The following is a 27,035-nucleotide window of genomic DNA, read 5'->3' on the forward strand; positions in this document are numbered from 1 at the left end:
AACTCACCAAACGTGTGCACATGGCCTTAATGTGCAGACTTATCAGAACTATCAGGATAAGGCCACGGTCACAGATTTAGCCTTTGGTCAGTATTTTACCTCAGTATGTATAAGCCAAAACCAGGAGTGGGTGATAAATACAGAAGTGGTGACGTGTTTCTACTATACTTTTCCTCTGATTGTTCTTCTCCTGGTTTTGGCTTATAAATTCTGAGGTAAAATACTGACCAAATACTGAATGTGTGACCATGGCCTTATCCTGATAAGTCTTCACATTAATGCCATGTGCACACGTTCAGTATTTGGTCAGTATTTTACCTCAGTATGTGTAAGCCAAACCCAGGAGTGGGTGATAAATACAGAAGTGGTGACGTGTTTCTATTATACTTTTCCTCTGATTGTTCTTCTCCTGGTTTTGGCTTACAAACACTGAGGTAAAATACTGACCAAATACTGAATGTGTGAACGTGGCCTTAGACTAATACTTCTTTAGGCTCAATAGAAATCGATCCCACTCTCAGCTGTGAACAGGACAAGGTTTCCTCATGTTAATCTAAAAGCTTAACATGGGGAAACATTGAAATAAAAGGTTTTTTAGAAACTTGTATAATGCATCTAATGTAATGTTTATATTGAATAAAGTCCCCATTGTTGAGACTTTCTGACAATATGGATCATATTTAAGTGCTTGATTATTTTTTCTCCCACTCTTTCCTCAGTGATGGGTATGCTGGGTAGGTTCATTGATAACTGCATGTGTTATTGGTATTTGCATTAATAATAAGGCTTTATATATATATATATATATATATATATATATTTCTTTGTTATTGCATTACATCAGTTAAAAGATTGTCATTGTAAGGAGTAAGACGCTCTTGATAAATTAGCTGTTGGAGAAAGGGATATACGGATAAATCTATTGTACTGCTGGTCAAGAAGACATCTAATAGTGTTGAATAAAGAGAGCTGTAGTTTTGTTAATCTCCGTGTTTCAGAGTTGAACAAACTCCTTCATCAGAAAGAAAAAAAAATCTTGTGTGCTTGTTTCATAATTCATATTACAGTGCAAGAAAAAGTAAGCAGGGTTCATTTACTTTTTCTCCCTGCCCTGTAGATGCTTACTCATGAAGGTCATATTGTTCTACTTTTTGTGTGTTATTATCGGAGTTGGATTTTGTCTATCATCAGGCTGGATTTCCATGTACCTAGACCATATATCAGTTTTTATGTGACTCCACCGATGGCGAATGTTACATTAAGTTCTATTGCAAAAGTGGTACCTAGAAAAATGCAAAATGCTGCGTTTTCTGATCCAGCTTCTTAAAGGGTCCAACACAACAACTGGCATGTAGGATGCATGGGAATCATACTATAGCAAACCACTTTCCCTCTGGCATCTCACGGTCACACTGGAGACTATCAAGTGATACATTATGTAACTGCCTAGTGTTACCAGATGACAATTTTTCGTGTAGGAGTTCAATCCGTTTTTTTTTTCATGTATATAACTCGCAGATTTTATAGTTGTCCACATGTCCATATATTTTTGTAGGCAAAGTGGTCTGGATAAAATCAGGGAGACATGTCCGATTTAGATCCAAACTCACCAAAACAAGTCTATGGGTCCATAAAAAATGAGCAGCCATCTGTGTGCTGTCTGTTTTTCACTGACTGATTGGAGAGACTCCAGAAACCTCTTTTTTTTTTTTTTGCATACAAGAAAAACTGATTGCGCTCTGACCGAACTCTGATGGTAAAAACTGACACAATGACCAAATTCTGATGGAAATCAGATAATCACTGACGTCTGAATGAGGCCTAAAGGAGAATATGCCATGCTTTGTGCCCAAGGCACAAAGCATGGCATAGAAAACAAAGCAGAATAGAGATAGTTCTGTGCTCATTTCTGACTTGGCCCGAGGTCCTGTTTTTGGTGCAGAGCTGTAGGGTGAGAGGTTATGTGTCCATCATCCCTGAGTAGCTCCACAATCAGAGACTTTCAGTAGCTGCTCCCTTTGTATGGACTGGCTTACATGTGTGTCCAGGTCCCAGCCACATTTACAGGAACTCCGGGATGGCTTGTGCTTGTGATTCAGAGGATGTCTGTTCTCCCACTGGGTCCAGCCTCACACCCTGGAGAGGTAATGGAGCCTTCTGTCCATAGGTCTACACCAAGAGGTGCCATTGTGCCTTCTCCAGTGATCAGGGCAGTGCACCGCCTGCACAGGATGGTAGTATTATGTTTCAGTGCTGGTAATGTGTAGTGGTAATGATAATCCTCATAGTCAATAATAACAATGCTTACTGGTAATACAAAGAGATAATATAGCAGTGATCTATGTAGGTTGTGAGCCCCAATGGGGATAATGTCTGGAAAGCGCTGGGAAATATCATGGTGCTATATAAGTGAGATAAATGAATAAAAAATTATACATAGTAGCAAAAATAGTAAATAATACTCATAATTGTAATTCCCAATCTCTTTACAGTAGATCAAAGGGTTAATGATTCACTTGCCTTTTGCACAGAGCCACTTACCAGTGAATACAGATGTGTTTTCTGATTCCATAGTCGCAGTCAGCAGGCGAGCTGTCTCTTTAATGCGCGCTCCTGACCCCCCGGCGCGCTCCCGCGTCTATATCTGGAGTGTATGGAGATGCCTCAGGCTCAGAGGAGGAGAGGGCAGAGGAGCACGAAGACTCCGGAGCTGCTGGGCCGCTTTCTGCCGGACTCTTCCCTATGGATACAGCTCCTTGGCTCTGAGCATCAGGGACTGTGGCACATTCGGCGCATTCTTCCTAATTCTCTGCGGGGCCTGCTGACAACTCGCTGCCCACATGTTGGTCCACGCGTATTCTGCCATGGTGAGTAGTGGGCAGCTGCCCCTCTACTTCTAGCAACTCCTAGAGACAAGCTCACCAGATTGTGGGTGAGTGGGGAAAGGGAAGGAAGGATGGGTGGGTGGGTGGGTGGATGGGGAGAGAGAGAGATAATAGATAGATAGATGATAGATAGATAGATAGATAGATAGATAGATAGATGATAGATAGATAGATAGATAGATAGATAGATATAGATAGATAATAAATAGATAGATGATAGATAGATAGATATATAGATAGATAGATAGATATAGATAGATAATAAATAGATAGATAGATAGATAGATAGATAATAGATAGATAGATGATAGATAGATAGATAGATAGATAGATATAGATAGATAATAAATAGATAGATGATAGATAGATAGATAGATATAGATAGATAATAAATAGATAGATAATAGATAGATAGATAGATGATAGATAGATAGATAGATGATAGATAGATATAGATAGATAGATATAGATAGATAATAAATAGATAGATAATAGATAGATGGATATGAGATAGATGGATGATAGATAGATACATAATAGATAGTATATAGATAATAGAGAAATGATAGATAGATAGATAATAAATAGATAGATAATAAATAGATAGATAATAAATAGATAGATAGACAGATAGATAGATAATAAATAGATAGACAGACAGACAGGTGGATGGCTGTTGGGTCCCTTTCCTAAAGCTAGCAGGTCAGAGGTGCCCAGGTGCTAGACTTCTGGGTGCTGTGCCTCTGTGGTCAGTCTGGGCACTGTATGGCAGGGGCTGGCAGTGATCAGACATTGATGGGCTCTGGCACCAGCAGACGTGGCCCAGACGACCCCTGTACAGCACATATCGGTCCTAGCAGTGATTGAAGTGTCAGCTACCGCCCCAGTACCGCTGCTATAATCCTCTGTGTCCCAGTACCGCTGCTATAATCCTCTGTGTCCCAGTACCGCTGCTATAATCCTCTGTGTCCCAGTACCGCTGCTATAATCCTCTGTGTCCCAGTACCGCTGCTATAATCCTCTGTGTCCCAGGACCGCTGCTATAATCCTCTGTGTCCCAGTACCGCTGCTATAATCCTCTGTGTCCCAGTACCGCTGCTATAATCCTCTGTGTCCCAGTACCGCTGCTATAATCCTCTGTGTCCCAGTACCGCTGCTATAATCCTCTGTGTCCCAGTACCGCTGCTATAATCCTCTGTGTCCCAGGACCGCTGCTATAATCCTCTGTGTCCCAGTACCGCTGCTATAATCCTCTGTGTCCCAGTACCGCTGCTATAATCCTCTGTGTCCCAGTACCGCTGCTATAATCCTCTGTGTCCCAGTACCGCTGCTATAATCCTCTGTGTCCCAGGACCGCTGCTATAATCTTCTGTGTCCCAGTACCGCTGCTGTAACCTTCTGTGTCCCAGGACCGCTGCTATAATCCTCTGTACCTCAGTACCGCTGCTATAATCCTCTGTACCTCAGTACCGCTGCTATAATCCTCTGTACCGCTGCTATAATCCTCTGTACCTCAGTACCGCTGCTATAATCCTCTGTGTCCCAGTACCGCTGCTATAATCCTCTGTACCTCAGTACCGCTGCTATAATCCTCTGTACCGCTGCTATAATCCTCTGTGTCCCAGTACCGCTGCTATAATCCTCTGTGTCCCAGTACCGCTGCTATAATCCTCTGTGTCCCAGTACCGCTGCTATAATCCTCTGTGCCCCAGGACCGCTGCTATAATCCTCTGTGTCCCAGAACCGCTGCAGTAATCCTCTGTTCCTCTTTTCCAGGAGCGCTCTGATGCCCTGAATGGAGCTGCCAGCAGTGCCAGGCTTTCCCAGCTGTCCTCGCTGAACCAGGGGGCTTACTCCTCGGCTCCCCCGCTCTGTCACACTCCAGCATCAGATTTCCAGCCCCCATACTTCCCTCCCCCGTACCCCCAGCCTCCCTTATCTTACTCCCAAAGCCAGGAGCCTGGATACCCCCATCTGGGAGACCCCTACGCCGGCATAAACCCCATCCACCAGCACCAGCAGCAGGCATGGCACACGCAGAGAAGTCGCCAGGAAGACGCAGGGCTGCTTTCTCAGGCACACAGGGGGCTCAGCCTGGACCCTCGAAGAGACTATGGGGGGGTTCACCGTCTACTGCCCGGGCTGGGAGATGGGCACAGCCTGGCAGAGAATGCCCTGTCCATACACGCTCTGTCACACCACAGCATAGAAGACATGCAGGTAAGGCTGGCATGGAAATCCAGTATCATCCACTCAGCACCAATAATGAGGTCCGTGCCACCATGTTATCTCCCTCCATCTGCTGAGGCAGCGCTAAATGTCGCATGTCCTGCCGCCCAGGGCTGTGCCCACTAGTAATGGGATGCCGCATGGGGTGGGACGCACTGTGTGAATTTCTCCATTACACGCGTGTGCCTGCTGTGTGTGGTGTCCTCTGTGGACGGGAAGGTGCACTATCGCCGCCATCCTCCTCGGCTCTGGCATCATCTGATCGCTCAGGGAATTGGCTGAAAATTGTTTAACCATTTGTTGGCATTTGCCTCAATTCACTTTCATGCTAAGCCCCTGGGGCAGAGTTCAACGAAATTAACAAAGTTTCCTTATTTAAACAAGGAAATGAAATAAATATAATGATTTACACACCATTGTGCTCTATAAAAGGAATTCACACACACAAACACACGCGGTTTACTTACTTATTCAGTGATAACCTGAACAGTAAACTTGTACACCACAAATGTGCCGACAGTTCATGCGACAATTAATCTCAGCTCATATTCGACCTATATTTACCAGTAGTTTCCAATATATATATATATATATATATATATATATATATATATATATATATATATATATATATATATATATATATATATATATACACTGTATATATATATATATATACACTGTATATATATATAGATAGATATATAATTTCATACATGATTATATATTTCATACAGGATTTATTTATTAATTTATGAATGTATTTATTTACTGATGAATTCTACAATCTTGTAACAACGCGTATCACACATTGTAAATATAAATTCGATGTATGTTATTTTGATTTGTTTTCCTCTATGATTTGGTTAAGTTACAATGTCACTAAAGTCGTTCATATGCTGATTGTGAGCTATGGAGGACATTCTGCTGGTTTTAGCTGCCTGTGTTGGATGAACACATTTTTTTCTTTATATAATTTCTTTAACGATATTTGTTACTTAAACTGCAGTAGACAATTGGAAATTCTAGAGAAACGATCTAATATTTTTCTATGTTGAAAAGATGTAATTATTGCTTTGCCCAAAATGTATCAAAACTAAAATAAAAAGTAACTTTTACATAAATATGTGAGAGATAATGAAGATATGGAATAGAGAGAGAGAGAGAGAGAATGATGAGAGTAATGGACAGTTTGTGATGTGATATTAATGTTTGTTTCTAGATGATCAGTCTGAGACTTTATGGCCATAATGGAGAATTGATCAGACATTTCTCATGTGGATGAAAGATGAGTTCTAGTAACAGTAGAAATGGCTTGAAATGATCTCTATAAATAGTGTCAGATCATATACAAATAAATGATAAACACTATTAATATTTTTTTTTCCAATGAATGTAGCTGTCATTTACACCTAGTATTAAAACATAAGGCTAGCAACAAAGTGTATATTTTTATCCCTTACTCTTATGTTTTCTTCACTAGAATTAAATTATTAAAACTTTATCAATAAGTATATCCTATTTTATGAATGGAGATTAATGTGGTAAATGCTGACAGTCCCCAATTTTTTTTCCAAGACATATTTAGGAAGAAGGGGTGATAGGGAAGAATCGGCTGCATATATAATAAAACCAATCTTACAATAGTATTAAAAATGGATAATTGTTCTTTAAAGCTCAACACATGCAGAGAAGCATCAGAGCTGCATAGGACCAACAGTACCTCGGATATTGTGCTTTTCTCCTTACAGACAGATAATTAGTTTACTATATTAATTAATATTAATAATTAATTATTATTTTAATAGAAAATGGTTACAGGAGTAATCCACAATAATGTGTCATTTTTACTTGCCAGGCACTGCATGTATAGCCATATATTGTCACCTAGTTGTCCTTCATGTATTTTTTTATTTACATATACTGCTAATATTATGTCCCTATATATTTACATGTCTGCTGTATCCCTATTAACCAGGTCTTGGATGATTCAGGTGTCAGTTTAATGGACCAGTCTGTCATCAAAAAAGGTAAGTCTTGTTCTTGTATCACCAGAGCTGACCTATGAGAGTATGTAATGTTCCACTATGTTATAAAGGCAGATCTTGGCTGATACTTCATATAAAAATATGAAAAAAAAAGCTTTTTTATTACACATGCAAAATGTAGTTTTAGATGTGAAATGAATGTGTCACTCTGCTAGATGCCTATAGCTAATTCTAGCAGTTTCCCTAACCCTGTATTTATACGTAAGAAAACAATATTATTATTAATTTGTAGAAGTACTAGTAGAGTACTATTAGTTTCAGTCATTTTATATTTTGTATTGTTTATTTAGGTTTTATCATATTTTATAATATTAGTAACGCATGTAATTAATGGTTCATTAATTCTAATGTAATAGTTTTCTACAATTACCTTTTGCAAAATATTGTTGAGAATAATTGAATTGTAGTTTATATTAATCTCACAGATAATGTAAGCATTGCATCTAGACTTCATTACTGGCAGCATACAATAATTTCCCTTAATGTCAATAATTGCCCACACAGACATCTTAAATCCCATTTTCTTCATAATATTCTGCTTCTCACATTATCTTTGATACTTGCATCAATTATAAAAAAAAGTAACATATTCATATTTTTGCTAAGTTTTATTATATACACTGACTCTTCTATAAATGGTGAGATATGGGATAACTAGTTTTTTTCCCTATCCCCTTTGTATATCATTTTCAGTCTTTAGGTCAGTAATAATTATAAAGGTTTGCAGATTTCTTCAGCATAAATATTAAAATATGTTCTAGTAAGTCTTTATTTTATAGGGAAATCCATAGAAGTTGAATCAGATCTGTAATGCTCAATGTAGGACTTTTGTAAATGCACCACATTACTTGGATTATTACATTTAAATATAATATCTATATTCCTGATTAACATGCTAAAGTCCTAAATCTGTCTTTAGAATCATTTATTTAGCGTTTTCAAAATATATCTCCAATCTCAAATAATCCCGCAATTGCATTTATATTCCTTTCTTTATTTTTGGAACAGTTCCTCTAGCTTCATGAGATCCTCCATTCCCATACTGCAGTTGCATTATTTCATATGGCATTTTTAAAAAAAATCTATTTACTATTTAATTTATTTTTATATACAATTTCAGAGATTAAAGTTATCTTTTATTAACAGAAAACGTATGGTATTCCTTCTTCACATTTGTTTACATTACAATCGCACCCTCTGACTGCACAAAGTGATTCTTGGCTTTTTTGTGCATTTGCCAATATTTAATGACACATTTATATTTTTGTTGATTCATATGTTGCGATATGTATCAAGTCTTTTGATGCATTTACAAATATTTTGATGTATTTACCATGTTTGATTTTGGAGAGCTCATGTTGATCAATGACCTAGCTTGTTTCTACCTACAGTGTAGGAGAATATAGTAGAAAGTAAATATGTTTATTTTTGAGAATGGAAAATGCCCATGTCCGGAATGACCTAAAATCCATCCTTCCTGTTCTGCACATTTGTTTCTTGAAGCTATGTGCATGTAAATGATTAAGGACTGGACTTTACACTGAAATGCCAAGACATGTAGAGTGCAACAGTGGCAGATATTCATCCCTGCATCATTCCCCTGTTGTGTGCTTACAGGCTCAAGATTTTGGGGAATACTTTTCCAATCTGTACTGTCTGCTCCAATTTCCTGCCCAGCCTTATGATCAAACCTCCGGTCTCTCACAGAGTCCCGGATTTTCCTATTAAAACTAATTACGGGAGACCAGTCTCATATCCCCAAATCCTCCTTTCTGTTCCCCTGCATTTACTGCCTCATAAACCACTAACAATGTCACAACTAAGGACTTCCAGAGAGCTGATTAGGAAAGCCTAGGAAAATGGCTGTTCTTCTTGGCTGTTTAACCCTTGATTTGCCAAGGCAGAAAATTCCGGCCATTCATTTGTACCACTACATGTAATTCCAGCATTGATCCGAATTCTCTGGAATTCTTAATTGTTATCTAGGACTATAGGCCTGGAGCAGTCAGAACCGTACTTTCGCTGTGCTTTGTGCCAGGGAACTTACAAGTCTAGTTAATAGGTTGGGTTTCATGGTGTGGGCCAAAAACAATTTCAGAATCATTCTTGGCTGGCACAGTTTGAACCCCATATGTGTACAGGTTCGTAGACTAACATCTGCTAATATTGGCCTCGCTGCGCTACAATAGGCATGGCTTATGTGCTCTAGTGGTTTTTGGTGGTAAAATATAAGGAAATCAAATATATCTGATCAGATAACTCTCTTCTCGACCCTCTTCAATCTGGTTTCCGCTCTTTACACTCTACTGAAACTGCCCTCACTAAAGTCTCTAATGACCTACTAACAGCTAAATCTAATGGTCACTACTCCATGCTAATCCTCTTGGATCTCTCTGCAGCATTTGACACTGTGGATCATCAGCTCCTCCTCACTATGCTCCGCTCCATCGGCCTCAAGGACACCGTTCTCTCCTGGTTCTCCTCCTATCTCTCTGACCGATCCTTCACTGTATGTTTCGCTGGTTCCTCCTCCTCTCACCTTCCCCTTACTGTTGGGGTTCCTCAAGGATCAGTCCTAGGCCCCCTCCTCTTCTCTTTGTATACTGCCCCTATTGGACAAACAATCAGTAGATTTGGCTTCCAGTACCATCTCTATGCTGACGACACCCAACTATACACTTCTTCTCCTGATCTCACGCCTACCTTATTAGAAAACACCAGTGATTGTCTTACCGCTGTCTCTAGCATCATGTCCTCCCTCTATCTGAAACTAAACCTGTCAAAAACTGAACTCCTCGTGTTTTCTCCCTCTACTAACCTACCTTTGCCTGACATTGCCATCTCCGTGTGCGGTTCCACCATTACTCCAAAGCAACATGCCCGCTGCCTTGGGGTCATCCTTGATTCTGACCTTTCATTCACCCCCCACATCCGATCACTGGCTCGCTCTTCTTACCTGCATCTCAAAAACATTTCTAGAATTCGCCCTTTTCTTACTTTCGACTCTGCAAAAACTCTTACTGTTTCACTTATTCATTCTCGTCTGGACTATTGTAACTCTCTACTAATCGGCCTCCCTCTTACCAAACTCTCCCCGCTCCAATCTGTCCTGAATGCTGCTGCCAGGATCATATTCCTCACCAACCGTTACACCGATGCCTCTACCTTGTGCCAGTCATTACACTGGTTACCCATCCACTCAAGAATCCAGTACAAAACTACTACCCTCATCCACAAAGCACTCCATGGCTCAGCACCACCCTACATCTCCTCTCTGGTCTCAGTCTACCACCCTACCCGTGCCCTCCGCTCCGCTGATGACCTCAGGTTAGCATCCTCAATAATCAGAACCTCCCACTCCCGTCTCCAAGACTTTACACGTGCTGCGCCGATTCTTTGGAATGCACTACCTAGGATAATACGATTAATCCCCAATCCCCACAGTTTTAAGCGTGCCCTAAAAACTCATTTGTTCAGACTGGCCTACCGCCTCAATGCATTAACCTAACGATCCCTGTGTGGCCTATATTAAAAAAAAAAAAAAAAAAAAAATTAATTAACTGGTTCATGCAGCTTTACATGAACACCCAAGCCTTACACTATGGCTGGTCCGAATAACTATAGCAATTGTTACCATCCACCTCTCGTGTCTCCCCTTTTCCTCATAGTTTGTAAGCTTACGAGCAGGGCCCTCACTCCTCTTGGTATCTGTTTTGAACTGTATTTCTGTTATGCTGTAATGTCTATTGTATGTACAAGTCCCCTCTATAATTTGTAAAGCGCTGCGGAATATGTTGGCGCTATATAAATAAAAATTATTATTATTATTATTATTATCTGCCTGGTTTCAGAAGCAAGAGAGATTTAGGTATATAGATTTTGGTATTCACACATAAAGATGTAGGGGTACTTACTTATTAATGGCTAAAGGATAACGCATGGGTTCGGGGTATGTGGTACATGTACACCAATATAACTAGGCACATACATTGTACATGGAATGTAAATGGAGCCACAGAGACAAGCTGTGTATATATTTGGGAGACTTTATAAAGTGTTTAATTGGTTTATGGATCTGGAAGTAATTATCAGGAGCAGAGAGGGATTTGTGTGCTGGGCAGACATCAGGGCACTTTGATACAGATAACGTCTCAATGAAGGGCTTACAATGTGACAAAGCTGACGTGTCTGTAGCCACATATTATCTGGCAGTTTATGGATATGCTTTAGCTGGCTACCCAGAGCAGTATGCAGTAATCATGGGACCACATGTCCATTTACTCTTGCTCTCTGTCACTGGGAGCTGCTTCATTGGCATGTCACTGGTGTGATAAATGCATAGGTTATTATTATTATGTTATGGAGAGAAGGGGCATTGTTCTGTGTTTACACATCACCAGGGCCGGACTGGCCATCTGGCAATTCTGGCAAATGCCAGAAGGGCCTGTCTGATTGTGGGCTGCCTTGTCTTCTACGTTGTTAACAGAATCGGTTTCTCAAGATACCCAAACTGCTAAGAGTTGTGATGAAGCACAACGTCGCTGACTCTGTCACTTACCCCAGCAGGCTATGGGTATCATTAGAAATATTGGTCTTGTAGTAAATCTTGTTTTCTTCTATCCAGGGTAATATTAGTAATATATCCCATCTGGTGATTGGGGACAATGACGGCATGGGCCTGTGTGATTTCAAATGCCAGGGCTGAATTTCAGTCCCAGTCCGTACCTGCACATCACAGTTGGACCATGGGATAAAGTTGCCCAATAGTCCATGTCAATATACTTCAGAAACGCTCTCGGGTGTAGCTAAGCATTACATTATACTAAATGATTTATTCTTTGAGGGTTTTATTATAGATAGGATGAGAAGGGTTTTTTTTTTATTGTAGCTTATTGTGTAACTTGAGTTTTTCCATATCGTGGCCTTGGCCCATGTCTGGTTTTGTTTGGTGCTAACAGTTTGGTTCACTTACATTATGAGACTCTATAATATTTCCCTTCTTTTTATCATTTCACACTTTTTTATTTATTTACTAGACCCGCCGCGATCCTTGATCGTACCTTAATAGGCTTAATATTGTGGGGTTGATTTTTTGAAATCAAAGTGAGATTTTCAGGAACATGGTCCATAAGACCAGGGGTGTCAAACTGCATTCCTCGAGGGCTGCAAACAGGTCATGTTTTCAGGATTTCCTTGCATTGCACAGGTGATAATTTAATCACCTGCACAGAATGGTTCCATCACCTGTGCAATACTAAGGAAATCCTGAAAACATGACCTGTTTGCAGCCCTCGAGGAATGCAGTTTGACACCTCTGCATAAGACCATTCATGTAGCACTCTGTCCATGGAGGTGCTGTATGTTAACAGCGCAGGTCCTGTACCTATAGCTCTCCTCATAGACTGAGCTGTATGTTAAATGTGGGCACACACAATGTCTCATTTACTAAGGGGGCATTCACACTAGCATCTTTACAGGAATGCACAGGTGACTTTTTGCATTTATTTTATGTATTCTCTTTACTTCAACTTAAATGAGTTAAATATATAGGTCTGTCCACATTAATGTTTTCGCTGCCAGACATATATTACCAGTATATTACAGTCCTTTGCATTAGTGCCTTATAGAAATAGTAATTTGATTGTGCCATGGCATGGGTACGCTTTCTACTGCTCAATGCAGGTACAGGTAATCACTTTATCATTCCTCTGTTATATCTGAGTGTAACCACTAATACATGAATTAACGTATTTTTGGCCCCATGGTGGCTGTCGTTATTCCGAGCCCTCCCATGACAGATGCAGCAATGGATATAGTGGAGCAGAGAGAAGGGGAGGTATTTCTCACATTACCCAAACTCTTGGGACCAAGGTCTATCAATTACAGCAGCACACGTAGCACCTGATGTAATGTATGGCCTGTTGGAAGCCTCCAGCATGTGCCACCTGCTGTACTGTAAGAGCTGAATGTACGTGCGCCACTATTCATTTTAGTAGATAGCGCCATACTTTGGACATGGTTTGGGGCTGCACAAGTAATGGACAGTGAAGGGTAGTAAAAATTACAGCAGATCTGTAAAGGAACCAATGTGGATTAAGTTAGACTTCCATTTTACGTATTTCTAACATCTAGCAATCTAATATTATATAATAGCAATTAAGAAAACATTTGCATGTGAAGACGATAGATAGCATTGATATTTTGGTCAGTGAAAAAAAAATAACAAAAGCTTCTATAACTTCATTTTTTTTTTTCATTCTTTAATAACTGTGTGTATCCCACTTTAATCTGTTAAATTGTTAAATGAGGAATGTAGAGGCGCCGAATAACTAAGGGTATGTGCACACGCTGCGGATTTTGCTGCGGGTCCGCAGCAGTTTTCCATGAGTTTACATTACAATGTAAACCTATGGGAAACAGAAAACGCTGTGCACATGCCGCGGAAACGCAGCGGTTTACATTCTGCAGCATGTCACTTCTTTCTGCGGATTCCGCAGCGGTTTTACACCTGCTCCAATAGAAAACCGCAGGTGTAAAACCGCAGTGAAATCCGCAAAAAAAACACGCGGTAAAGCCGTGATAAATCTGCAGCAAAAGCGCAGCGTTTTTGCCCTGCAGATTTATCAAATCCACTGCGGAGAAATCCGCCGTGGACCATTCTACGTGTGCACATACCCTAAGACTTCACTTCACCAATCAACATGGCAACATCCTTACCTAAACTTGCCAAAATAATGTGAAATAAACTCATTTTCAGCCATATAGATCAATGAGGCTCACGTGCAGCATCTCAGCGCTCTGCCTGTACCACCCATTACCTGTGCATATTGGAAAATCCTGCCTACTATTTCATCTGCAATGTACAGTCTAGGAATGAAAGAGTTAAAATGCTTAGCCTATGGAAATGTGCCAGGCAGTGCTTCTTGGCTAATTGGCTGTTTACTGCAAATCCATAGCACATATCATAGTGGATGCTTTCCTGAAACGGAAAGTACTTGCAAGCAGCATAATACAAAGAATAGCAGGTTTACCCAGAATCCTTTGCAGTAGGCGGAGCTATGCAAATCATCTCTTTCCACCCCTGTCTAATCCACAGCGCTTGGAATCGCCAAGCGTGCAATGCTGCGGATTAGTTTCTAAATTTACACAGCCAACCAATTCCTACCTGTGGACACGTGTTTCGGGCTTTAGGCCCTCATCAGCACAGGGCTGCTATTCTTTGTATTATGCTGCTTGCAAGTACTTTCCGTTTCAGGAAAGCATCCACTATGTATTTCCTTTAAGTAGAGGGCTTTTCGGTCTCTTTCGTCCCGCTACATTTAGCCCAACTTGGGTCTCTCCCTAAGGTGGCTAGCATGTATGTAGCACATATCAAACACTTTAGGTTGTTAACACTATCATTTCCAGGGCTGATAATGTATCGGAGACTCCGTGGAAGCATGACATGCTGCAGAATGTAGCAGACACTTCATCTTTGTGTATAAGGGCTCGCAATGATCTAATTTGGTGTGTGTTACATACAGCCATTGTAAAAGGCTTCTGAAACATGTAACATTGCCTTCCTCCTCTGTATACAGTTAGACACATGTATAGCGCCTTATTCACATTGCACTGTCCAGCAGCAATGCATGGCATATAGCTCCTGATACAGCACGGGATGACAACCTGGACATGCTTAGTCCTATGTCTACCCTCACTATCAGCCGCTCCGCACCTGTGGACTCCGGGACGTCACTACAAAGGAAATGTCTCTGTGGCCTGCAGCAATTGGAGGCGGCCACCACATGACCTCATGTCGCGGTCAATGTAGTGTCATTGAGGCCTTATACAAAGCTCAGACCTCAGACACCAGGTTTTTGCTACCCATTTTGGAAGCAGCATATGTAGTGGCAGAAACCCTGATTCCAGCGACATATCACTTACTGAGATGCTTGCTGTAATGTTGATAAAATCTCAGCTCTATCTGCTGCAGATCTAGCAGTTCTCTGAATGCTGAGCTCTGTATAACCCCACCCACACCACTGATTGACAGCTCTCTGTACTCTGTGCATAGGCAGAAAGCTGCCCATGATAGGTGTGGGCTGGGTTATACAGAGCTCATCAATGTAGAGGACTACTGTACATAGCAGCAGGTTTACTTGTCCCCTAATGATAAACTCCTGTTGATAAAACTGTGATTTTATCAAAACTACAGCAAGCAGACCAGTAAATGACAAACAGCTGGAATCAGACATTCTGTAAATTATGAGGATCTCAGATTAGGTGGCAAAAAATGCTAGTGACGGATGGCCTTTAAACGGGATCTCTTGACTATGTTTGTTGGAAAAGTTTTATCATTACGTCTATTTTACTCATTGAAATCCCTGCTCACACTATTCTTAAGAGTCCAGTGGGTGGTATTTCCGAGGGATTTATTTATTTTACTCACTAATAACTCACTGCTCCACCATATTCCACAGCGTTTAACAGACACTGTCCCCATACATTCCCTGTCAGTATTACTATGGAGTGTGGGAGGAAACCCACACAAACACGGGGAGAACATACAAACCCCTTGCAGATGTTGTCCTTGGTAGGATTTTAACGCAGGATCCCAGCGCTGCAAGGCTGCAGTGCTAACCACTGAGCCACGATGATTGACAGTCTCCACGTGGCTATACGTACAGTTATAGCTGTCAATCATTAGCTGTCAATCCTTACATCAAATACGTATTTACAAACGCCTGGAGACCCCTTTAAAACCTGATTAATATTTGCAAATGATGAACAATCTAAAAGAATCAAGTGTGATGTATAGTGTAAATCTACAATGACAGCAAAGCTAGTTTGGTCCTAGAACAATGCTGTAGAAAACTCTTCTTTATCAAATCCAAGGAAAGTATGTTTCCTTAATATAAGTCAGCGGCTGCTTCAGAGCCCGGAGTGACCAGATCACAGCGCTATCATTGTCAGACAGTTCCCAGATTACTTCTTGTCACACTGTTCTTGCATCATCCTTGCTCACTTGTCCGCATGAGATCATTCATTGTAGGAAACTGCTGTTTCATGTATTTATGTCACTGGAATTGTCTGATGATAACTATGACTAAGGACAAGATTTTTTTCTTTGAAATGTGTCAGTGGTAAAACCTATATGTGTAAGGCCGGTTTCACACGTCAGTGGCTCCGGTACGTGAGGTGACAGTTTCCTCACGTACCGGAGACACTGACTCACGTAGACACATTGAAATCAATGTGTCTCTGCACATGTCAGCGTGTTTTTACGGACCGTGTGTCCGTGTGCAAAACACGGAGACATGTCAGTGTTCGTGGGAGCGCACGGATTACACAGACCCATTAAAGTCAATGGGTCCGTGTAAAACACGTACCGCACACGGACGCTGTCCATGTGCAGTCCGTGTGCCGTGCAGGAGAAAGTGCTACAGTAAGCGCTGTCCCCCCAGCGTGGTGCTGAAGCCGCCATTCATATCTTCTTTCCAGCAGCGTTCGCTGGTGAGAAGATATGAAAAATCCTTTTTTTTTTTTTCGTGTTTAAAATAAAGATCCCTGCCCCCTCCCACCCCCTGTGCGCCCGCCCGCTGTTAATAAAATACTCACCCGGCTCCCTCGCAGCGTCCTCTCTGCGCCAGCTTCTCCTGTATGAGTGGTCACGTGGTGCCGCCGATTACAGTCATGAATATGCGGCTCCACCTCCCATAAGGGTGGAGCCGCATATTCATGACTGTAATCGGCGGCACCACGTGACCGCTCATACAGGAGAAGATGCGGCGCGGAGAGGACGCTTTGAGGGAGCCGGGTGAGTATTTTAGTAACAGGGGGTGGGGACAGGGATCTTTACTTTAAACACGAAAAAAAAAAAAGGATTTTTCATATCTTCTCTCTAGCGAACGCTGCTGGAGAGAAGATATGAATGGTGGCTTCAGCACCAGATGCAGAGGACAACGCTTACTTGTAGCGCTGTCTCCTGCACGGTCCGTGTGGTACCCAGTTGGCACACGGGCGGCACACGGCTGCCGCACGTGTGCCACACTGATGTTCACGGTAAGCACACGGACACACGGACACGGATAATTCCGGTACCGATTTTTCCGGTACCGGAATTATCTGGACATGTGAGACTGGCCTAACGGACTTTAAGAATGAAGAATGTTAACTTCTAAATAGTTCTGTCTGACCGCTTTTCTTTTATGGACTAAGTGGTCTGATAATAAAGTGTACCAAGGATTTCTAACATAATTTATTATGCATTTTCATACTCCTTGAGTCAATCAAACCAAAACTTAATAGCAGGAGCCCAATGTTTCCTGAGCCTTGGTTGTTGTTGATCTTTTAAATAATGAATGTGTTAGGGTATGTTCACACATAGTGATTTTGCTGCATTATTTTCTGTGTGATTTTGTTTTGTGTAGAAAAAAGCAACGTTTTTACAGTAGCAGCAACGTAAATCAGATTTATCAAATCTCATTCACGCTATGCATTTTGTTTCTTATGTATTTGAACTTTTTTGGTTAAACCACAGCTTGTCAATTCAGTGTTTTTTCAATGTTTTTCATCCATTCAAATAAATGGAAAGAAAATGCAAATAAAATCGCTGCAAACGTAAAAATACATACAAAATACACGTATGCAGCGTTTTTCCTGCCAACACTCTGCAATTACGCCACATGTGAATATACCCTAAGGCTACTTGTGTGTAGCAGGGTCCACATGCCATATGCCAAAAGCTCCTGCTGCACATGTCCTATTGGCCTGGGCAGGCTATAATGCAGTCAGTATACCTTTTTTTTGCTGCACTATTCCATTTAAAGGCATTTAAAATGTCAAACACTGCAAAATGCAGTGTGAAAAGAGACTTACTGGCGTCTTGCATAGTAATAATTTACTATACTTACATAATCCTGTAATTCGTGGAATAGTGTGACAGTGCTTCTGGATAGTAACTACACTACCGTTCAAAAGTTTAGGGTCACCCAGACAATTTGTGTTTTCCATGAAAAATCACACTTTTATTAATCAAATTAGTTGCCAAATGAATTGAAAATCTAGTCCAGACATTGACAAGGTTCAAAAAAAAGATTTTTGTTTGAAATAATAATTTTCTCCTTGAAACTTTGCTTTCGTCAAAGAATGCTCCCTTTGCAGCAATTACAGCATTGCAGACCTTTGGCATTCTAGCAGTTAATTTGCTGAGGTAATCTGGAGAAACTTCGCCCCATGCTTCCAGAAGCCCCTCCCACAAGCTGGTTTGGCTTGATGGGCACTTTTTGAGCACCGTACGGTCAAGCTGCTCCCACAACAGCTCAATGGGGTTGAGATCTGGTGACTGCATTGGCCACTCCATTACAGATAGAATACCAGCTGCCTGCTTCTTCCCTAAATAGCTCTTGCATAATTTGGAGGTGTGCTTTGGGTCTTTGTCTTGTTGTAGGATGAAATTGGCTCCGATCAAGCGCTGTCCACAGGGTATGGCATGGTGTTGGAAAATGGAGTGATAGCCTTCCTTATTCAAAATTCTTTTTACCTTGTACAAATCTCCCACTTTACCAGCACCAAAGCAACCCCAGACCATCACATTACCTCCGCCATGCTTGACAGATGGCGTCAGGCACTCTTCCAGCATCTTTTCAGTTGTTCTGCGTCTCACAAAAATTCTGTGTGATCCAAACACCTCAAACTTGGATTCGTCTGTCCATAACACTTTTTTCCAATCTTCCTCTGTCCAATGTCTGTGTTCTTTTGCCCATATTTATCTTTTCCTTTTATTAGCCAGTCTCAGATATGGCTTTTTCTTTGCCTCTCTGCCCTGAAGGCCAGCATCCCGGAGTCGCCTCTTCACTGCAGATGTTGACACTGGCGTTTTGCGTGTACTATTTAATGAAGCTGCCAGTTGAGGACCTGTGAGGCGTCGATATCTCAAACTACAGACTCTAATGTACTTGTCTTGTTGCTCAGTTGTGCAGCGGGGCCTCCCACTTCTCTTTCTACTCTGGTTAGAGCTTGTTTGTGCTCTCCTCTGAAGGGAGTAGTTTTTAGGGTTTGGCGGAACACACCAAATATATATTTATAGAGTAATAGGTGCGTTCGCAACCCGGGGTCCACCGTGCAGGAGTAAAACCCGCTGCTAGTAACTGATGGTACTATATGGTGGTATAAGTGAACTTTGTTACTTCACAGAGTCACTTAAGACAAGAGAACGCTGTGCCCTGTTAAGCTCACAGAGGAACACAGCTACCAAATAGAGCGAGCAGTGGTCATGCAGTCAGAATAGCACTCGCAAAACTACTCACCGGAGGTGCCGGTATTCTAGGGGCTTATTTCAGCCGAACCCTGAAACCACATACATATGACCACACTGGCGCAGAACACATAACTTACTTGATACTAGCGCATGGCCGACCTTTTATAGCTGCAGCAACTACAGGACCTTCCTAGAGGACCAATGGGAGCTTCTACAGTACCTGAGCCACTTCAGGACCTTCCTAGAGGACCTAGAGGACCAATGGGAGCTGCTGTAGTACCTGAGCAGGTGACCCCCGACCTCCAATGAGAGGACTTACTCTGGGCATGCTCAGAAAGGAAAAAGCAGGACTTAGTCCCAGAGACGTCTGCTTGCCGCTAACCATTACTGGCTATAATGGCTGAGCCTGGAAAGGCAACAGTAACCATCTGCACCGTATCAGGCTGAGCCAGATGCTGGGATCGACGTCTCCGCTGAGCAGGCTCCACTGCGGCTGGAGAAGAATGGGAGACCGCAGCGGAGATGGTTCAAGACTCCCACTGTACAGAGGTGGGAACTCGACACCTAACAGTACTACACACCGTTGTAGGAAATCTTTAGTTTCTTGGCAATTTCTCCCATGGAATAGCCTTCATTTTTAAGAACAAGAATAAACTGTCAAGTTTCACATGAAAGTTCTATTTTTCTGGCCATTTTGAGAGTTTAATGGAACCAACAAATGTAATGCTCCAGATTCTCAACTAGCTCAAAGGAAGGTCAGGTTTATAGGTTCTCTAATCAGCCAAACTGTTTTCAACTGTGCTAATATACTTGCACAAGGGCTTTCAAGGGTATTCTAACCATCCATTAGCCTTCTTACACAGTTATCAAACACAAAGTACCATAAGAACACTGGAGTGATGGTTGTTGGAAATGGGCCTCTATACACCTATGAAGATATTGCATTACAAACCTGTTGTGAATTCTGTGGCGGAGCTCCCTCCTGTGGTCACAAGTGGTACTTCGGCTGATTCTCTCTGGGAGCTTCCGTTTGTGGAGGAAACTGGTACTGCTGCTTCTGAGTTTCCTTCCTCAGGTGATCTGGTGAGGTCGTTAGGTGCTTCTCTACTTAACCCCACCTAATGCTTTGATTCATGCTTCCTGTCAATGTTCCAGTGTTGGACTTGTGTTTCTCTGGATCATTCCTGTGGCCTGCTGCTCTGCATAGCTAAGTGCTTCTTTGCTATTTGTTGCTATTTTTTCTGTCCAGCTTGTCTATTTGTTTTGCTGGAAGCTCTGGGACGCAAAGGGTGTACCTCCGTGCCGTTAGTTCGGTACGGAGGGTCTTTTTGCCCCTTTGCGTGGTTTTCTTTAGGGTTTTGTGTAGACCGCAAAGTTATCTTTCCTATCCTCGTTCTGTCTAGAATATCGGGCCTCACTTTGCTGAATCTATTTCATCCCTACGTTTGTCTTTTCATCTTACTCACAGTCATTATATGTGGGGGGCTGCCTTTTCCTTTGGGGTATTTCTCTGAGGCAAGGTAGGCTTATTTTTTCTATCTTCAGGCTAGTTAGTTTCTCAGGCTGTGCCGAGTTGCATAGGTAGCTTTAGGCGCAATCCACGGCTGCCTCTAGTTGTGTTTGGAGAGGATCAGGGATTGCGGTCTGCAGAGTTCCCACGTCTCAGAGCTCGTTCTATTATTTTGGGTTATTGTCAGATCACTGTATGTGCTCTGACCTCCATGTCCATTGTGATACTGAATTGCCTCGCATAACACAAACCAGATGTTTACAGCTAAATATTCACTTACCACATTAAAAATGTATAGAGTGTATTTCTAAATCATTTAATGTTAGCTTCATTGGGAAAAAAACTGTGGTTTTCTTTCAAATATTAGGAAATTTCTAAGTAACCCTAAACTTTTGAACGGTAGTGTATGTCCAGGCTTCTTCTTATAAGATAGGCCACTTACACTGCACACGTCTCCTAACTTGAGTTGCTGATGGAAAGAGAAGCCATGCAGCTAGCATTAGTGTCAAGTGGCTGAATGCAAAGCTCACAAGCTTGTAGCTGGATGTCGTTTCTGCCAGCTCTGCTTTCAGTAGAAAGTACAAAGAAATAATAATCAAGAATTAAATTTGCCAGAATATCGTATACATTACAATATTAATGATCTATGGTAAATCATACTGCAAATCTGAATTATTAGCGAAGGGTACATGCACTCAAATAGGATCACATCTGCATGGTGGGCTTTCCTTATTTGTAATTGATGAAATGTGGCAATTTTTGCAACATCTTATGTATGGGCAGCACGGTGGCTCAGTGGTTAGCACTGTGGCTTTGCAGCATTGGGGTACTGGGTTCAAATCCCACCAAGGAGAACATCTGCAAGGAGTGTGTGTTCTCCCCATTTTTATGTGAGTTTCCTCCCACACTTCAAAGACATACTAATGGAGAATTCAGATTGTGAGCCCCACTGGGGACAGCAATTTTAAAGCAATGCAAAATATGATGGCGCTATATAAGAAAAGCATAATCAATGAAGTGTGCTATGCTGTTGGTAAAATATTTAAACCATAGATAAAAAAGAAATAATTACATTTCTATGTACTGACAACTATTTAAAATGACCAGATTGTGCAGCAATGAGTGAAGGGAAGAGATTAAAAACATGTAGAAAACATATGCAATAGGGAGTGAACAGATGTGTAAATATGGCAAGCAGGGAATAAATTAATTGCGGGAGCAGGCAGAGAGAAGGCTGATTTAGGTAACAGCTGAGGGCCTGGTGCTGGGAACAGTTGTAGGCAGCAAGTGAGAATTCTAGATCTCCTGGTTTATCCATTGATCATCTACGTGGGAGAAATATGTAGTTTGGGTAATTTAACAAGACTATCCAATGAATTAAATCTATCATTTATTCAGAAACATGCTTACAATACCCATTTCAGGTTGGACACTCCTCTGCAAACTGGTCAATACACCACATGTGCAGCTGATTCAGCTGTACAGGTGCCTATGAGGAAGAAGGGCCCTCTCATACTGCAGGTTGCTCAGCCGCTACAGGTTGCTCAGCCGTTGCAGGTTACTCAGCCGTTGCAGGTTGGCCCAGCCGCTGCAGGTTGTTCAGTCACGACAGGTTGCTTAGCCGCTAAAGGTTGGCTCAGCCGCTGCAGGTTGTTCAGTCACTACAGGTTGCTCAGCCGCTATAGGTTGGCTCAGCCGCTGAAGGTTGTTCAGTCACTACAGGTTGCTCAGCCTCTATAGGTTGGCTCAGCCGCTGTAGGTTGTTCAGCCACTACAGGTTGCTCAGCCGCTATCGGTTGGATCAGCCGCTGCAGATTGTTCAGTCACTACAGGTTGCTCAGCCGCTATAAGTTGGCTCAGCCGCTGCAGGTTGTTCAGTCACTACAGGTTGCTCAGCCGCTATAGGTTGGCTCAGCCACTGCAGGTTGTTCAGTCACTACAGGTTGCTCATCCACTATAGGTTGGCTCAGCCGCTGCAGGTTGTTCAGTCACTACAGGTTGCTCAGCCGCTATAGGTTGGCTCAGCCGCTGAAGGTTGTTCAGTCACTACAGGTTGCTCAGCCTCTATAGGTTGGCTCAGCCGCTGTAGGTTGTTCAGCCACTACAGGTTGCTCAGCCGCTATCAGTTGGATCAGCCGCTGCAGATTGTTCAGTCACTACAGGTTGCTCAGCCGCTATAAGTTGGCTCAGCCGCTGCAGGTTGTTCAGTCACTACAGGTTGCTCAGCCGCTATAGGTTGGCTCAGCCACTGCAGGTTGTTCAGTCACTACAGGTTGCTCATCCACTATAGGTTGGCTCAGCCGCTGCAGGTTGTTCAGTCACTACAGGTTGCTCAGCCGCTATAAGTTGGCTCAGCCGCTTCAGGTTGTTCAGTCACTACAGGTTGCTCAGCCGCTGCAGGTTGTTCAGTCACTACAGGTTGCTCAGCCGCTATAAGTTGGCTCAGCCGCTGCAGGTTGTTCAGTCACTACAGGTTCCTCAGCCACTATAGGTTGGCTCAGCCGCTGCAGGTTGTTCAGCCACTACAGGTTGCTCAGCCGCTATAGGTTGGCTCAGCCGCTGCAGGTTGTTCAGTTACTACAGGTTGCTCAGCCGCTATAGGTTGGCTCAGCTGCTATAGGTTGGCTCAGCCGCTGCAGGTTGTTCAGTCACTATAGGTTGCTCAGCCGCTATAGGTTGCCCAGCCTTTGCTGTTATTTTTTCCAGTTTCTCCCTTTGTAGATTCTCCTTCTGCAAATCAGAATGTTGGGGAAAAAGGTCAATGCTTTTCATTTATAGTTAATTAAGTAGTTAAAGTATTATGATTTTTTTAAATGTGGTTTTCTCTGGGATTTATATTCACAACCTCTTGCACGGCAGGTGAGAGTTTTAGCAATGAGCCATAGTCCGCACTGATAAAAATGAATTTTGTTCTGATTAAAGAGATAAACGGTATTCTTCTTAACAGGCATGTAGTACAGATACAGTTAAGTCCATATATATTTAAACAGAGACAACATTTTTCTAATTTTGGTTATAGACATTACCACAATGAATGTTAAACAAAACAATTCAGATGCAGTTGAAGTTCAGCCTTTCAGCTTTCATTTGAGGGTATCCACATTAAAATTGGATGAAGGGTTTGGGAGTTTCAGCTACTTAACATGTGCCACCCTGGTTTTAAAGGGACCAAAAGTAATTGGACAACTGACTCCAACTCTATATTATGGACAGGAGTGGGCAATCCCTTCGTTATGTCATTCTCAATTAAGCAGATAAAAGGCCTGGAGTTGATTTGAGGTGTGGTGCTTGCTTTTGGAAGGTTTTGCTGTGAAGTAAACATGCGGTCAAAGGACCTCTCCATGCAGGTGAAACAAGCCATCCTTAAGCTGCGAAAACAGAAAAAACCCATCCGAGAAATTTCTACAATATTAGGAGTAGCAAAATCTACAGTTTGGTTCATCCTGAGAAAGAAAGAAAGCACTGGTGAACTCATCAATGCAAAAAGACCTGGACGCCCACGGAAGACAACAGTGGTGGATGATCGCAGAATAATCTCCATGGTGAAGAGAAACCCCTTCACAACAGCCAACCAAGTGACCAACACTCTCCAGGAGGTAGGCGTATCAATATCCAAATCTACCATAAAGAGAAGACTGCATGAAAGTAAATACAGAGGGTTCACTGCACGGTGCAAGCCACTCATAAGCATCAAGAATAAAAAGGCTCGACTGGACTTTGCTAAAAAAAAATCTAAAAAAGCCAGCACAGTTCTGGATGAACATTCTTTGGACAGATGAAACCAAGATCAACCTCTACCAGAATGATGGAAAGAGAAAAGTATGGCGAAGGCGTGGTACAGCTTATGATCCAAAGCATACCACATCATCTGTAAACCACGGCGGAGGCAGTGTGATGACTTGGGCATGCATGACTGCCAGTGGCACTGGGTCACTAGTGTTTATTGATGATGTGACACAGAACAGAAGCAGCCGAATGAATTCTGAGGTATTCAGAGGCATACTGTGTGCTCAGATCCAGCCAAATGCAGCCAAACTGATTGTCCATCTGTAGTATGAAACGACGACCAATGACCCAAAACATAAAGCCAAAGCAACCCAGGAGTTTATTAAAGCAAAGAAGTGGAATATTCTAGAATGGCCAAGTCAGTCACCTGATCTCAACCCAATTGAGCATGCATTTCACTTGTTAAAGACTAAACTTCAGACAGAAAGGCCCACAAACAAACAGCAACTGAAAACCACCACAGTGAAGGCCTGGCAGAGCCTCAAAAAGGAGGAAACACAGCGTCTGGTGATGTCCATGAGTTCAAGACTTCAGGCAGTCATTGCCAACAAAGGGTTTTCAACCAAGTACTAAAAATTAACATTTTATTTACAATTATTGAATCTGTCCAATTACTTTTGGTCCCTTTAAAAACAGGGTGGCACATGTTAAGGAGCTGAAACTCCTAAACCCTTCATCCAATTTTAATGTGGATACCCTCAAATGAAAGCTGAAAGTCTGAACTTCAACTGCATCTGAATTGTTTTGTTTAAAATTCAATGTGGTAATGTCTATAATCAAAATTAGAAAAATGTTGTCTCTGTCCAAATATATATGGACTTAACTGTATATAATAGATACATCTCTATTTATCAGGGCATTTCTATATTCCTGTATATAAAAGGTAAAATAAAAGCCAAAATAATGACAATTCCAATGATCACACTTTTTCATACACTTTTTAACCCATTCACGACGCATGACGTAAATATTTATGTCATTTGATATGTCCCTGCCTTTGATGTCGGCTCCAGCGCTGATTTAATCAGCCATCAAATGCCTCTAACCAGTTAAATGCCGCTGTCCGTCTCTGACAGCAGTATTTAACAAGCTCCGGCCAAAAGGGCGCCACAAACCCCTCTCATTGGCACCCCTGTCAAGTGGTCGTGGGCCACCGATGGGTTGTCATGACGGCCGGGGGGACTGCAGAAGACCCTGGTACCAGTCATCACATTGCTCCTGTGTGTTCATAGGAGATCATGATTTCTGCTACACATAGCCGGGCCGAAGCCCTGCTATGTGTAGCACAGAAGATAGGATGATCCCTGCTTCAAGTCTCCTAAGGGGACTATTAAATAAAGTAAAAAATAAGAAAACATTTTTGAAAGAAAAAAAAAAACAAAAACACAAAAGTTCAAATCACCCCCATTTTGCCCAATTTAAAATAGAGCAATAATAATAATAATAATAATAATAATAATAATAATAATAATAATAAAAATACACACATATGGTATCGCTGCTTTCAGAAATGTCTGAGCTATCAAAAAGATAAAGCAAATTAATTTGATCAGTAAGTGGGGTAGGAAGAAAAAAATTTGAAACTCCAAAATTAGATTTTTATGATCAGCGCAACATTCCAATAAAAACAGGAGATCAAATCATCGTATCTACGCCAAAGTTGCATGAATTAAAATGTCAGCTTGGGGCAAAAAAAATGTTCTCACCAAGCCCTAGATATTGAAAAATTAAAACGCTATGGGTCTCGGAAAATGGTGACAAACGCAAAAACTTTTTTCATACAAATTTTGGATTTTTTTTCAGCACTTAAATAAAAAATAACCTATACATGTTTGGGATTTGTGTACTTGTACTGACCTGGTCAGTTTTACCATATAGTGACCATGGTAAAATAATTAAAAAAAATTATGGAATTGTACTTTTTTTGCAATTTCACTATGAGGTAAAATCAATGGGGTCACAAGTATAACTCGTCCCACAAAAAAACAAGCCCTCACATTGCCATATGGATGGAAAAATAAAAAAGTTATGGCTTCTGGAAGAAGGGGAGGAAAAAATGAAAACAAAAAAGAAAAATCGCCTGAGGGAGAATGGAATAAAAATAAACATTGCAAACCCATAAATAATATGGACATATTTAGTAAAAAAAATGTTATTTTTTTCTCCATTAAACCCATAAACAAATTACATACATCAGTAGCAAAATGACGCAAAAAATAAGTAGAAATAAAGAACAATACCTCATATAGTGAGGCTTATGTAAAAATAAATGGCTGTTACAACTATGAATGAATGAACAAAAAATATTTTTTATGGTCATCTAAATAGGTGCGTCACAA

At 41.6% G+C, this 27,035-nt stretch overlaps 1 protein-coding gene across 1 annotated transcript in view; it reads left to right on the forward strand.

Moving 5' to 3' along the window:
- Window positions 1-2,672: 2,672 nt before the first annotated feature.
- Window positions 2,673-27,035, forward strand: part of TFAP2E (transcription factor AP-2 epsilon) — a 35,734-nt gene continuing 11,371 nt past the window's right edge. The window contains exons 1-3 of the mRNA XM_069756832.1: window positions 2,673-2,867; window positions 4,662-5,105; window positions 7,093-7,144. Coding sequence (XP_069612933.1) covers window positions 2,841-2,867; window positions 4,662-5,105; window positions 7,093-7,144 — 523 coding nt within the window. The 5' untranslated portion in view covers window positions 2,673-2,840. The remainder of the gene's footprint in view (window positions 2,868-4,661; window positions 5,106-7,092; window positions 7,145-27,035) is intronic.

This window comes from Ranitomeya imitator, chromosome 3 (genome assembly GCF_032444005.1).
Source record: "Ranitomeya imitator isolate aRanImi1 chromosome 3, aRanImi1.pri, whole genome shotgun sequence".
NCBI classification, from domain to species: Eukaryota; Metazoa; Chordata; class Amphibia; order Anura; family Dendrobatidae; genus Ranitomeya; species Ranitomeya imitator.